This window comes from Phascolarctos cinereus, unplaced genomic scaffold (genome assembly GCF_003287225.1).
Source record: "Phascolarctos cinereus isolate Bilbo 61053 unplaced genomic scaffold, phaCin_HiC Scaffold_2;HRSCAF=192, whole genome shotgun sequence".
NCBI lineage: Eukaryota > Metazoa > Chordata > Mammalia > Diprotodontia > Phascolarctidae > Phascolarctos > Phascolarctos cinereus.
This window is the reverse complement of record NW_027555625.1, coordinates 268556019-268571684: the sequence shown is the minus strand read 5'-3', so window position 1 is coordinate 268571684 and position 15666 is coordinate 268556019. Positions and strand designations below refer to the sequence as shown.

Here is a 15666-nt window from a genome sequence, read left to right as displayed (position 1 = left end):
GCAAACGTGCAGCAGGGAGAGGTACCCTGACATCTATATTTCCTGAGTGGTTTGTAAAAAGGGTTTTCCTCACAACCAACCAGTCCATCAGTCACTTGACTAGCATCTATGAAGTATCTACTATGTGCAGGGCACTGTGCAACCCTGCAAGGTGGGAAAGGTAAGCATTCCTATCCCTATTTTACAGGTTAAGCAACTGAGCCGACTTTGAATGAGGAAAGGGCTACAGGCCTGGATCTTTGTGCTCCGCAGCCCTGACAACCACGTCCTCCCCTAGGTACATTCAGAACTAACCAATGACAGGAGGGACTTAGGTTAGCTACGAAGAAGATTTTGTAGGCAGTGACAGCTGTCATCAGCCAGATCCTGAAATGGGTTATTAAAAATAAGGCCTGTTAAAATAGAAACCACTCAAGTATCATCTTATTTGAGAGTAAGGAGGTGAACTCATAACCTGGTAAAAACTTCTAAGGGTTTATGATGTTTTAAGGATTTTATCAAAAGGATTTGAGGTTAACAGCCTCTGTGTGTTTAAGCATTTTTTTAAAATTACAAAAGATGGGGGATGATAAATAAACTACCTGTATAAACAGCTATCCTTTGATTTCCTCTAGCACCATCTAGAAAGAACTTCCATTTCAACATGGCTCTGGAGCCAGAGGACCCAGATGCAAATCTTACCTCTGATACCTGTATGACTCTTGGGAGTCAGCCTCCCTGGGCCTCAGTTCCCACATCTGTAAAATGTGGGCCTCTGAGGTCCCTTCTAGCTGTCAGTCGCAGATCCTTTCTCGCTATGGCTGCTGGCTTGGTCTGGATCTCCCATTCAAAAATCAACCCGGGCTCAGATGCAGAGCTAGAAAGGACCTCAAAGGTCATCTAATCCATTCTCCGAATTTTAGAGACGAGAACTCTGAGACCCAAGAGAGAACTGACTTGCTCAAAGTCCCCTATGGAGTCAGGATCTGAACCCAGGTCCTATGCCTTCCAAATACAACATAAATTCCACTGCCCACTTCAAAATAATGGGGATATAACCCAAAGGGCTCAGGAACATCCCATCCTGACTCATTTTCCAAAGAAACCGAATTAGAGGTCTAAGACCCCTTAGTCAAATAACCATAGACTTCTCTTAAAAGCTACTTTTACCAGCTTAGCACCTACATTTCCTGTTGTTCACAAGGAGGCTGGAAGAGGAAGTAGCAGCTAAAGTCAAATTTGTTTTTCATGCAATGAAGCGCAGACATCATGGAACATTTTCTCATGCAACTGGAGGTGATAAGAGCAGAAATGTGAAGGTCTCAGATGCCAAATAAAGACAAACCCCTGTTCTTCTACTAGAATATTTCATTCTTCTAACAGAATAGTCCTCCACTAATTCCCAGAATATCTGATCCCACACATCCTCCCTTCTTGAAGCCACCTGGCCTCCATCCCACCCTCCACTCACAAAACAGGACCCTAATTCAAAGTCAGCCCTCTCACCTGAATGGGGTTTGGAAAGTGAACAAACTCCTGCCTCAGAAGAACAGAGCAGACAGTCTTATGCAATAGGCTATAGTGAAAGCTGGCAGCTGGGTGGCACAGTGGATAGAGCACCAGCCCTAGATTCAGGAGGACCTGAGTTCAAATCTGGCCTCAGACACATAACACTTACTAGCTGTGTGACCCTGGGCAAGTCACTTAACCCCACTGACTAGCCAAAAAAAAAGGAAAAAAAAACCATAACAATCAAATCCTGACACAGATACTCACCAGCTGCATGACCCTGGGCAAGTCACCTGTTTACCTCAGTTTCCTCATCTGCAAAATAAGCTGGAGAAGGAATGGCAAACCACTCCAATATCTTTGCCAAAAAAAACCCAAATGGGGTCACAAAGAGTTTGATACAACTGAAATAACTGAACAATAGTAAAAGCTTTCCTATATATAAAAGTATTTACAGCAGCACTTTTTTGTAGTAGCAAAAAATTGGGAGGAAAATGGGTTCCCCACCAGTGGAGGTAATGGCTGAATAGACTGTGTCTGTGTGTGTGTGTGTGTGTGTGTGTGTGTGTGTGTGTGATTATGAAATAAACAGAATCCAGAGAAAATTTTACACAAGACCCACCATCATGGAAATAAAAACAACGGCGAAGTGAGAACAACACTCCAGAATTCTGAACCAATCAACCAAAGGGCAGTTGTTAAGTGCCTACTATGTGCCAGGCTCTGCAGCTACAAAACACTCCCCAGTCTGAAGGGCCACAGTGAAGGCTGTGAAGCCAACCTTTGACCTCTCGGCAGAAAGACTACAAGTGCTGACGGCCCATTTTCAGACGCGGCCAGTGGAGGTGGTATACTTGACTGTACATATTTGTTAGAGGACAAAGTGAAAGGTGTCTTGGAGGAAGGAGAGAGGGAATCACTGGGAAGAGACAATATTTTTTAAAACAGCACCAACAAAACTTTTTTAAAAGATGCTACCATGAGAAAAAAAAAAACCACTGGCCTCCCAACCCCCAACTTATTTATGTGACTTTGGCCACGCCAGACCTTCTAAGACTTTCACAATTTGCATTACCCCCCTCCCTGGGTTGTAGTGTCAGGCTCAAGGGAGAATATCCTCGAAATGTTTTGTATCCATACAACATTTCACTGTTGAAAGTCAAAACCTGTCAATGTTCTAAGTCAAAACCCATACATACCTTTTTCAACCTACGCTTCCATTTACTCCACTACAATCCTTCATGGGGGTCTACCCAATGTCCTAAGGACCTTCTTGTGACACTCCTCTTAACACTGTATAGATATTATGAAAGACACAGGTTATTCTGCCATTACCTCTTCTTCTCACTATGATCACTGGTATACCTTCTTCTCTTATTTTCTATCTTCTCTCTGCTGAGATCTCCCCATGCAAATCTGCATTAGTCATATGTGGCAGCCTGTTTGTGCCTACCATAAATCTCTCCCTTGCCCTGCGGGGTGATCCACAATTCTCATCTGTCTCAGAGATAGTGTTATTCTAGAATTTGCAGCCGTGTAACATAACAGGAAGAATGGTGACATTAAAAAATGTGGGGTTTTGTCTCAAGAAGAACATGAGTTTGATGAAAGTAAGGGGGAATTTCCCAAACATAATCCAACCCGCTGCCTTCCTCCTGTCCAAGTAATGGCTCTGCTCACTGGTCCATCCACAGCATCTGCCCAAGATATATGTACTGAGAAAGACCAGGCCAACAGGCTGTCTGTCCATCCAGATGCATATCAATCGGTGTCTTGACAAGAGATACGAGTCATCAATAAAAGTGATCTCTAAACATAAGACACCCACAGATCTGTATCCACTCTCACTCAACGCTTCAGACCATTCCACACTCTCCCTTGTGACCAAGTCCTCACACAGGTATTTATACAATCCCCCGGTGGCAATGCTGGCAGGTTCCTAATGCACATAGAGAAATGAGAACTGCCTATAGGGTCACAGACTAAGCCTCCTTCAAAGTCCATCTCAGGAATGCAATCACCCAGTTCTTGACTATCCAATGCCCACCAGAGGCAGCCTAATCCAGGAAGGCTGGGACAAGTTAGAAGAGACAAGGCAACTTGGAAGGAGGTCAGCCCCAGGAAGAACAATCCACATCTCATCTCCTCCCTGCCCCACAGACCAGTGGGGTGAGTGCATCATTGCTCCCCGCTGGAGAACACAAACTTGCCTATGCGGCAGGGGGAGGGGCTTTTGGAGCTCAGAGATGACGCTGGGATGGGAGTGGGAGCCCAGCTGCCTGGGACAAGGGGAAGAGCTGTTCCTGACACTGACTGATAATGGTGGGAGGGAGGTAATACCCTGCAACAGATGTGGGAAGGGAGAGTTGGGGACCCAGAAGAAAAGCAAAAGGGAAGGAAGAAGAGCAAATCCCAACACCTGCTTTGTTACAAAGAAATCCCAAGCAGCAGCTGTTCCCCCCTGTCCTTAGGGGCCAACATCTCCCTTTTTTCTGGAGTAAGCTGGGACTAACTTCAGGAAATGGGGTCCACCAATACTCTTTTTAAAAATGTGTGTGTATGTACACACATATGTATGTATACATGTATATACAGTTAAATGCTTCCAATTACATTTAAAACAATTTTTAACATTCATTTTTTAAAATTTTGAATTCCAAAATCTCTCCCTTCCTCCCTCCTGCCCTTCCTTTACCCCTTGAGAAGGCAAGTAACATGATATCACTTCTCCATGGACCACCAATATTCTTGAGTTTTTTGGGGGAAAAGAGATAACAATCCATCAGCAAGCAATGAAGTACCAGACACCAGGAATACAAAACACAGAAATGAAACAATCCCCAGTCTCAAGCAACTTCTATCCTATCCAGGAAGATAACATCTATGCACATAAGTACACGCGTAATATAGTAAAAGGAGAGACATTCCAGGAAAAGGTACTACTAGCTTGTTGGAGGCAGCCCTTGAGCTGTGTTCTGATGTAAACTAGAGTTCCCAACATGCAGAGGTGAGGAGAGAATGTATCCCAGGCATGGGAGCCGGGAGGCCTAGCTTAAGGAAAGACAGGAGAAGGAATTGTGTGCATAAGGAACAGCAAGGCCATTTGAGGCTGGAACACAGAATGCAAGATGGGAAGAAATATGATAAGCCTGAAAAAGTAAGCTGGAGCCAGATTGTGAAGGACATCAAACATCAATCCAGAATTTTCATTTGATCCTAGAAGTAACAGGGAGCCACAGGAGTTTATGGAGCAGGGAAGTGGCACAGACAGATGGATGCTTTAGGAAAATCACTTTGGCAGGTGGATGGAAGGTGGATTGGAGACAGGAGAAATGGGAGGCCAGGAGACCAATGAGCACACTACTGCAACAGTTCAGGAGAAGTCTCATTCTGTAATTTCTTCTTCTTCATTTTTTTCCTTTTAGGCAATTGTGACTTGCCCAGGGTCGCACAGCTAGTAAGTGTCAAGAGTTTGGTTTGAGGCCAGATTTGAACTCAGGTCCTCCTGACTTCAGGGCCAGTGCTCTATCCACTGCACCACCTAGCTACCCTTCTGTAATTTCTTTTAATGCCTACCCTACAGATTATTAACCCTAAATCCTTTAGATAAAGCCCTTATACCACAACAACTCTTAAGAGGTGATAAGGGCCTAATCTAGGGTGATGACTATTCAAGCAGAAAGAAGGGGGCAAAATGTAATAGACGTCATTAAGGCAGAACTGACAAGTCCTGTCAACTAACTGACTGCAGAGGGAAAAGTCAAGGATGCTCTGAGGAGGTGAACCTGGGTGAATGAAAGGATGCCCTGGGAGAAACAGGCAAGTTCATAAGAGAAGGCAGGTTCTGGGGAAAAGCTAAGGAGCTCTGTTTTGGCCTTGTTGAGTTGGAGATGCCTAAGGGACATCCAATGGGAAACATGTACTAGGCATGTAGTAATATGAGAATGGAATGCAGAAGAGAGTAGGGTTGGATAGATGGAGATGACGTACACAGAAATATGCTATCTACAGATCTAGCCATTTGCACAGATGATGATTGAACTCATGGGAGCCAATGAGGTCACCAAGAGAAAGATGAGACCCAAGTCAGAGTGTTAGGGTTCCACCCATAGTTAGGGTGCAGCAAGGGAGATGGTACAACAAAGGCTCCAGAAAAGTGGTCAGACAGCGAAGGGGAGATCAAGAGAGCAGGGTCATAAAAACTCAGAAAAAGGGTATCCCAGAGAAGGAGGTGAGCAAATACTAAACGCTGAGGAAGAGGTCAAGACAGATGAGGACCGGGAAAAAAAAAAGCATGGGACTTGGCAATTTAGAGATTATTCATGATGGTGGAGAGAGAAGCTTCAGCAGAGTGATGAGGTCAGAAACCAGATTCCAAAGGATCATTAGATCACAGATTTAGAACTGGAAGGGGCTTCAAGGTCATCTAGTCTCACACCTAGGCAGCTAGATGGCACAGTGGATAGAGTACGAAGCCTGGAGTCAGGAAGACTCCTCTGCCCAAGTTCAAACCTGGCCTCAGACACTTACCAGCTATGTGAAGCTGGGCAAGTCACTTAATCTTGTTGGCCTCAGTTTCCTCATCCATACAATGAGCTGGAGAAAAATAGCACCTCTGCCAAGAAAATCCCAACAGGGGTCATGAAGAGTTGGAAAAAACTGAAAATGACTGAACAACAAACAAGTCCAACACCCCCATTTTACAGATGAAGAAATCGAGGTTCAGGGAGGTTAAAAACCTTGCTCAAAGTCACACAGGTGACAGAAATGGGTTTTGAAACTAAGTAGCTATTCCTGACTCCAAATCCAGCACTTTACCCACTCTGCCATGTTGAGAAGGGTGAAGAAAATAAAGATAGGGACAGACAGCTTTTTCTAGGAGTTTGGCTATGAAAAGAAGAGACATAACAGGATGGAAGCTTGAAGTGATGGTAGGATCAAGTGGGAGAGGTTTGGTTGTTTTTAAAGGATGAGGAGGACTGGGTATTTTGTGCCCAACAGGACATGAAGGAGGGAGAATTTGAAACACATCTGGAGTGAGCCACTGACTTGGCTTTCACAGGATGCCACCTATAAACAAAAATTACAGGTGTGAAAACCCAATCTAGGACTACAAATGTAGGACAGTAAACAATGGTGGTCGGGAGGGAGACATTAGACAAGCCCTGAAATATCAGGATAAGCCTCTCTATCCCTGTTTTCACAGTTGAGATGATTCAATCCTTTCTACATCAGTTGATTTAAAAAAATTTTTTTTTCTACATTGGCCAATTAGAACCCCAACCCCCTTTCTACCTCCCTTTGGAATCTCAGCTAAGGATCTTTTTTTCTCTCCCTTCTGTCTCCATCTCATTATTTTAAGCCTCCAGGGGGGTTGGGGAAGCCCATGTACTGAGGTAACAGCCAAAGGAAGCAGCAGTACACAGCACTTTCCAACAGACAATATGAAAATGCCTCTTCCCTCTTCCCATCCCCCCCCCCAGCCCCTGGTCTATAGTGGAGAACTCCAGTTCTCACCCTCTTTGAGCCGAGCACCATGATCACAGCACAAAGGACCCTCTGTCTGGCTCACTCAACATGGGGCAGGCCTTTTTTTCCAGCCTTTCACAGGCTAGGGTGTAAGAGAATTCTCTGTGCTACCCGCTCCCCACAGGTCCCAGGCTGAGGGGTGGATGGGTCCTTCTCACTCTGGAATGGAGAGCCCCTGACCCAGATGGGGCCCAGGCCCCAGAAATTCAACCTGTACCTAATGACAGATCCTTTCTCCTCTTTGCTCCAGTACATAGACAGTCCAGGGGGGAGAAAATGACCTTTCCTTCTCCCAGAACTCTTTTTTTGTTTAAATCACAAGACAGAGAGTCAGCAACTTAGTCAGTTCCAGCTTGAAGGAGCTGGACAAAGCCAACAGAAAAGTCAGACTGTCTCAGAGGGGTCTTAGCTGTTGCCAGCCATGACCAACTTTTGCCCACAGTCAGTGACTCAGACACATTGTACCCAACTCCTTTGCTGGCTCCCCCTTTCCCTTCAGTCACTCCACTCCCCAGCATTTATTAAATGATTACTTATGTGCCAGGCACTGTGCTAAGTGCTAGAGGTATGAAAAGGGGGAAATAGTTCATGCCCTTAAGAAGCTTATATTCTAATGGGGGAGAAGACATAGAAATAAATAAGAGCATATGACCTAGTCAGAGTGGACTGAAGGTAACAGAAGGCAGAAAACCAGTACAAACCCTTCCCTCTATCCACCCTGCCTCACCCTGAGCACCCCTACAGTCCAGTCTGATTATCCTGTGTTTGGGGTCCCTACCTGATGGAGACATTATTCTATTTTCATGCCACCCATGATCAGGCATCTGGGGAGGGCTGTTGGACTTTCTAAATCAGACTTAGGACCCAGGAAAGTTTTGCTGCTATTCTCCATAATGAGAAAGAAGAGGGAAGTAAGGAGGCAAATTTAGCATATCAAAAGGTCTAATCTGTTGCTTAGCATACAGACCTATTACCCACTAGTCTCTACTAGCTATCAAGGCACAGGGATTTGTTAGCAAAGGAAAGGACTGAACTTGGAACAGCACCATTGAAAGCTGTTAAACCTGGGCAGCTAGATGGTGCCGTGGATAGATCACCAGCCCTGGAGTCAGGAGCACGTGAGTTCAAATCCAACCTCAGATACTCGACACTTTACTAGCTGTATGACCCTGGGCAAGTCACTTAACCCTACTGCCTAGTCAAAAAAAAAAGCCATTAAACCAATCCAGGAAGGAGGCTTCACACCAAGTGGCTCTGTTTAACACTGGTGTTATCACCCTTAAAGACAACAAATTTAAATTCTCTGTCCCAGCAACATCATAGAGTTCCTAAGGATGAATCATAGATCCTTTTTGAATCATCCTCTACTCTTTCCTCTCTCTCAAACTTATCATTTAATCAGTATCTAGGTCTTGCTCAAACCCATCTGAAGTGCTGGGCCTGGAGTCAGGAAAACCTGAGTTCAAATCTAGCCTCAGGTACTAGCTGGACAACCCTTGGCAAGTCACTTAACCTGTCTGCCTCAGTTTCCTCAACTGTAAAATGGAGATGATACCATCTAACTCACAAGGTTGTCATGAGGATCAACTGAGATCCAGATTACTGCAATAGCCTCCTAATTATTCTCTTAACTTCTAACCTTTCCTCTCTAACCCATCCTTCACAGAGCTACAAAAACGATCATGCTGCATAACACACAATAAAGTTCTGATGACATCACTTCCCTTGCTCAAAAATCCTCAATGGCTCCTTATTTCCTTTGGAGTAAAACACAGAATCTTCAAGCTGGCACTTAAAACCTTCCACAATCTGGCTGCCACTACCTGTTCCATCTTGTCTCAATCACGCTCCTTCATACACTCTCTGTTCTAGTCTGGCTGACCAGATCTTTCCCATAATTGATATCCCACCCCTCACCTCCGTACCTTTGTACAAGTGGTCCAAAGTCCCCTGTGTCTAGAATGCACTCGCCTCCATTTTGCTGAATTCCTAGTTTTCTTCATAGCAAAGATCCCCTGTCCTTCTACCCAAGTCTTTCCTGATTGTACTAGTCGTAACTTTGTATTTACTTAGTGGGTAAAACTTTACAAAACTTTGTATTTAACTTAGTAATTTACTTACTTTGTATTTACTTAGATTTATCCTATCATCACCTCAGGATCCCCAAGCTTCTCCTGACCCCACCCCAAACAGAATGTAAGTTCCCTGAGGGCAAAGGCTAGTTCATTTCTATCTTTGTATCTGTGACACCTAACACACATCATTAACAAATGCTCAGTCTAACTGAATTGAATCTTCTGGTAGGACTGATCCAGAGGGCCATCTCCTTTAGCATAACAGACCAGCTAGGGGCCACAGTTCCTTCCTCCTGCTCCCCGTTCAAGTACTTCCCCTGGGAGGAGGTGGAGATGCCCCAAAGGGCCAAGAGTTCAGGAACCTAAAACCAAAAGGCACTCCTTCCTAGAGGTCCAGAGAGAAATAACCCAGAGAGAGGAGGACTTGCTACCCCTGAAGCTCCTATACCTCAAATTAATTATGACAAGCTAACCTACATGAAATGCTTTGCAAACCTAAATCATTACACAGGGATATGGTCTGGGATAGGAATTGGGCCTGTGATTTCATCGGCACAGGGAGCTCTTATGAGGAGACTCCCCCTGCCTAAGCAGTTCAGCACCTTCTCTGTAATCTATATAATCTTAGAAGAGCTGCCTAGAGCTTTGAGAATTTAAATGACTTGCCTAGGAGTACACAGCCAGTATACCTCAGGGGCAGGACAGAGCCCAAGGCCCTCCTGGCTCTGAGACCAGCTCTTTATTACTATGCTACACTGCTTTTCCAAGCACTATATATACTTGTCAATTATTACATACTTACATTATCCAATCCATGGTGAGAGAAATATCCTAATTACTACAAAAAGTCTCAGTCATGTTTTTCCAGATCAACTGAACAATCACCAGAGTGTTTCAGGGTGAAAGGCCAATGCCTTTGGTGCCTATGAAGTTAGGTTACTTCAGGTAAGCTCAATGGCCTAACAGGTGAGGAGGGCCAAGTACACTTTTGGCCTGGGGTAGGGTAGGGGTATATGTGTCAAGCAAACACCAAGCTCAATGACCTGAGCAGACACAGAACCAGATCAAAATGATGGGCACCAAGTATTGTCAGATTAGGGCAGCGAGGTGGGGCAGTGGATAGAGTGCTGGGCCTGGACTCAGGAAGACTCATCTTCCTGAGTTCAAATCCAGCCTCAGATATTTCCTAGTTGTGTGACCCTGGACAAGTCACTTAACCCTGTTTGCCTCAGTTTCCTCATCTGTAAAATGAGCTGGAGAAGGAAATGGCAAACCACTGCAGTATCTTTGTCAAGAAAACCCAGAAACTCTCTAGCATTTGTCTCTCACTGGGGTAAGGTGCCATCAGCTACACAAAATGGTGCAAGCCAGCAGGGCCTGTCTCCAGCCTGACGGAGGGAGCAGGAACCTACTCCAGGACATGTGGGATAGATGGTTTATGCATTAAAGAGCTTTTAAAGACTTGGACGGGTTTCCTCTGAGGCCCGGGAACTTGGCTTTTGCTAAGTCAGCTGGGGAAGCTGCTGACTGACCCACTCTTTTCAAAATGCTCCAAAGCCCTAGAAACTTGATGGTTAGGTGGCCAGGATCCAATCATTCCCTCAAAGCCCAGTAGCTCCTTGAGGGCAGGGCCAATCTCTTGTGTTTGCCTCGCTATGTCTAGAATTTAGCACAGTGCCAGACAGTGCCTTAGCTAAATTCTGTGAATGCTGACTGAAGGTAATCTTCCTAACTTAATTTAGGGTTCCAGACCCTTTGGGGGGGGAATCACAGGTTCAGAGATTTAGAGCTGGAAGGGGCCATCTAGTCTACCTCACTTCACAGAGGAGGAAGCTGAGGCCTATAGAGGCTGAGAGACAAGGAATGAAACCCAGATCTGACTCCAAATCTAGTGTTCTATTTGGTACCACAGCTGCCTTCCATCCTATGGAAGGGTCACCCACAACCACCCAAACTCCCTAACCTCTCCTAGCCTAGGTTGTTTATTCTAAACCGAACCAGTTCTGACCTACTCACATGTCCCTGATCCATCCAAATACAGGATTCCATGCACACTACAGCTCACCTGAAAGCCCCCTAGGGAGTAGAGGATGAAGGCAGGTCTTGTTTCAGTATCTACCTGTCATCTCTACTGTTCCACCCAAGTCCAACAGTCTTGCAACAAACAAGTCAGCCTCCATCCTATGAGAACACTACCACCTGTTCTACCTGTTCAAATTGGGTCAGGCAAGAAAGCTGTGTACCCAGGGAGTTGTTATGGTGCTGAATGGACTTAAAGAGAGCTAAGAAGCCAGGCAGTGCAGAGGTGTGGCTCTGAATCTACCTCCTAAGAACAAATGGGCCTGGTTGCAACACCAGGCCTATCACACTGAAATGACATGAAGTGTTCAGGCATATTAGCAGGAGGAAAGATGATATAATCATCTTTTTTAAATGCCTCACTTATCACTTGCTGCCCCTCACTCCCAACTAATACTAAGAGCAGGCCCTTTCAAATTCTCCCACACCCTATAGAACAATCAAGGGTAGGAGCCTCCACAACCCTGAGGCCCAGGACTTTGATTGTTACTAGCAACCTGCTCACCACAGCCCTAAACCTGCTCTGGGACCAGGCAAGCCTGCTTCAGCCAAGGAAGGGACCTCTGAAGCAACTCCCCAGGCTTTCTTCAACCTTCTGCTCCCTTCAAGGTGACAAAAAAGATCAGACAAAAGGTTCTGATACAGAGCTGTTAAAACTCAGCCAATTTCTGGGAAGGCACAGAACCTTGCCAGGAGAAGAAAGGTTAAGAAAAGGTGAAATCCAGGCAACTCTAGCCAAGACCAGTAACTTTCCAGATGCAGATTGGAGGTTTACATGCTGTCTAGAAAAGCCAGACAGGTAAGAGTAGTGGAGCAATCTTTAGCAGCCAGCCAGCTACCCCCCTGCTCCAGAGGCTGCTTTATGACTAGCCTGAGCAGTTGAAAAACCACTGCCGTGGGCTTGGTTTAAATTATAGCCAAGTCCTCTACCAGGGCCCAGCTGCTGAGCCACTGCCTGAAGCTGGGCCAGCTAGACCCCAGGGCTGGCAAGCAACTCGAGTGATTGCTGTTTGCCTGCCTGCCTGCATTCTGCAACCTGCCTGGGGTTAGAGAGGGGAGAGATGACAGCTTTGCTGACCAGGCCTGGGTGGTCCTCACAGGTCTTCTAAAACCTTAAAACGTCTATGTCCCCACCCCCCACCTCCTCCCCTGGTGGCATAGGCAAGCAGCAAGAATTCCTCAGATAAGCAGCTTCTACCACTCTGAAGAAATCAAATCCCCAGGGAAGAAGACTATAAGGAAAAGTTGTTATGATGTGACTCTTCCCAGAGCAGATCTCTATTTGAGCAACAGCTTTGCTACAAAGGTGGGGGGTGGGGGGGGAGAGAAAGGAGGAGAGAAAGAGAGAGAGACAGACAGACAAACAGACACACATTCCTCTCTGGATGTGCAAATCTCTTCCACCTTGTAAATCTGGCCACTCTCCCCTAGCAGTGAAGGGCTGCTCAGTAATTTGCCTTAAAGTAGAGGGGCCCCCAGGCTCTAAGGGGGATAAATTGTCCTCTGGGAAAACTGAGCAACAGGTTTCAAGGCCACCCGGTCCTGTTCTTCCCACACTGCTTGAAGTAGGCAACCATGGATCAGGAGTTTAGGGGATTATCTGGGCCAGGTTCTACTCACAGGAGAGTACCAGCTATGCAGAACAGGCGGAAGGTCTCAGAAGCACCTGGGGGGGCAGGGCAATCCGGCTGGGGCCCAGCACCAGTTAACAGTGTACAGCAAGGCGTAGTGTTGAAACTGCCCATATATTTTCGAAAGGCCTCCCCACCATTTACACATTGTTCCCAGCTGGTGGTTAGTCAGCTGGATCAGTACAGGTGGGGAGCATAATTCACCAAGCTAATCCGTGACTCCTAAAATCCTGGCAAGAAGCAGTCCTTTTTTTACAAGGCCATTTGCAATGCAAAGCAACTCCTTTGCAGCCCTAAGAGGACAGTAATGCCAAGGGGGAGGGGGACAAAAGCAATCTGGGCACCTTCTACTCTCTGGGGCTAAGGAACACTGAACAAAATTATTTAAGTCAGCAAGTCAGTCAAGTAGCATTTATTAAGCTCCTAGTATGTTCTAAATTCAATCGAGCTTCAGGAAACTCATACCTGAAGAGGTTTCTGAACACAGGAGTCCAGTCTGGAAATTCAGAAGAGGGAGGATGAGATGAATGAGGGCAAGATGGAGGAGCTGGAGCCTCCCATACCCTCCCAAAACAGCTGATCCGTCTATATCTACTCGATATTTATTCAGTGTCTACTGGAGAAGTGCTTTTAAAAGTCTCAAGGGAAGAAAAAAAGTAGAAATAAATATTGCACACATCCCATATAACTGGCATTACTATTGCCAATCGATGAATGCTAAACACTTTGCTCCTGTTAGAAGTTGCTTCATAAGGCCCTGAAATTAGCAAGAGACCATCAAGGAGTGGTGTGGAAAGAGCCTTTGAGTTCTAGACCGGTTCCTGACATTTACCAAGGAGTGAGACGACTCAAGTTTCCTCAATAAGAGTGGATAAGAATACTTGCAACTACCTACTCCCTGCGCTCAGAGGATGTGAGCAAAGATTCTTAAAACACAACGGAAATGTGGCCCAAAATGTTCCCAAGCTTCCCATTAAGCACATCAAGGCATTTAAAAATCTGCTTCTGGCTGCAATTGGGAGTAATACAAAATAATTTTTCAAGTCCCTGACCCACTTACTCGAAGCTACACACCCCTGCGTTGGGGCTTTCCAGATGTGCCCTGTCCAGTTCCCTAAAAGACAGAAGAACCTCTGGGACCCCAAACAGGTACCCCCTTCCCTCCATGAGAATGGGGCAGACAGCCAGGTTGGAGTTGTAGCCCAGGACAGCTGGAGGCACGGTTAGAGGAACAGGCATAAATTCCTACCTGGACGACAAGCTGGCGAAATCCCCGCCATCCAACAGCCGGATTTTGCAGAACAGCACGCCATTCACGAATGGGACTGCAGTCAGCTCCTCCAGAGTAAAAGTAGTTTGAAATTTAAATTTCTTCTTTTTCATCAAGAAAGCCATGGGCAAGTTCCCTGAGACTGATACCCTGTACCGTAGATTTAAAAAACAAAACCAAAAAAAAGAAAACTACCTAACAGTCTCCTTCCCCACCTTTTCTTAAAAAAAAAAAAAAAAGAGAGAGGCGATCAGATAAGCCCCAAAATCGTCAGTCAAACGCAAACACTGTCTGAGAAATGGGTGCCTGGTGGCGTGGGGGTAGGAAAGTCTCAGTTTGAATAAGCACCAAGTCTCAAGTTCAAACGCCTGGATCTCTTCACTCCTGTAGAGCTGGCCCTGGATGGGAGCTCAGTGCCTCCAAAGGCTTCGCAGGAGGAGGAGGAGGAACAGGGAGGGAACAATTCGTGCATCTCCAAGGGGAGAAGAAAGAAACAAAACTCCAAAAGGCTTCCCGGGTCAGGGCCTTCGAGGTGGTCCCCCGAAGGGCGCGCTTCGACGCACCGAATCTAACCAAGCGTCCCCAAGTCCATGCCCTGGCAGTTCCACTGAGGATGGTCCCCCGAGATCAGTTCATCTGTCGGAAGGGGCTCCAGGAGGGTTTCTGCAGTCCCATGGAGAGAGAAATCGGGAGAGTTTGGGTCCAGCCCGCTCGGAGCTCCTCCTCCCCGCCCCCAAACCTGTTGGGATGGAAGGAGAGAGGCCCGACTCACCGCCGCGCGCAGCTACGGCACCTCCTGCACTCGCCCTTCCTCCTGGGATTTAAGATCGCCCGGGAAGGGACTCCCACGGCAGGATGGAGGGGGCGATCCTTGGCAGCTCCCCTGGGGGGGAAGATACGGGAGCACCGAGGTTCCAATCCGTCTCCGGGGGGGGGGTGGAGGCTGCGTCTCCTCTCGGACAGCTGGGTCCAGCCTCAGCACAGTCCCCTTCCCAGACCCCGAGCCACTATGGACTCGGCCGAGATGGGAAAACGCAAGGACCCAGGGGACTTCACCGCACCCCACGACCCAAGCTAGCAGCCTACCCTCTCCTGCCCCGGGGGCCTTGGTCAAGACGAGCTGCGGGCTCGATCCAAAGCAACTCTCGGCGCTAGCCCAGCCACTGAGCGCCGCGCAGCAGCGCTCCACGCAGCAGCGCCCCACGCAGCAGAGCCCCCACGCAGCAGCACCCCGCTGGCCACAGCCTCTCCTCTCCCTACGCAGTGCCTGCACCCGCGGGAGAAGTGAAGAGGAGGACGGCTCCCCTTCTAGAATGCCGGCCCCGCGGCCGCCCGCGTAGCAAAAGGAAAGTGGGAAGGGAGGGGAGGGCGGGGAGGAGGCCCGAATATAAGCCCAGGATTGGCTGGTCAGAAGGGGAGGGAGGGAAGGAGCGCTGCTGGGGATTGGTGGCATGGAGAGGGGGAGGGTGGACCCAGGTGAGGAATAGGTTGATTGGGTTTGAGTGATTGGTTGGAGGAGGAGACTGAGCCCGCCTCCTTTCCCTTAAGCTCAGTAGAAGAGAAAGGGAGTCGGGCTTGAGGAGAGGGAGTGATG

At 47.1% G+C, this 15666-nt stretch overlaps 1 protein-coding gene across 3 annotated transcripts in view; it reads right to left on the bottom strand.

The window, feature by feature from the left end:
• EEIG1 (estrogen-induced osteoclastogenesis regulator 1) overlaps window positions 1-15414 on the bottom strand; it is a 44039-nt gene extending 28625 nt beyond the window's left edge. The window contains exon 1 of one of the 3 annotated variants that reach the window (XM_020965605.2): window positions 14052-15414. In XM_020965605.2, the coding sequence (XP_020821264.1) occupies window positions 14052-14197 (146 nt within the window). In that variant the 5' untranslated portion in view covers window positions 14198-15414. Of the gene's footprint in view, window positions 1-681; window positions 903-14051 lie in introns of those variants that run through there. The other 2 variants (XM_020965603.2, XM_078150028.1) reach the window with 2 other exon arrangements.
• Window positions 15415-15666: the final 252 nt, after the last annotated feature.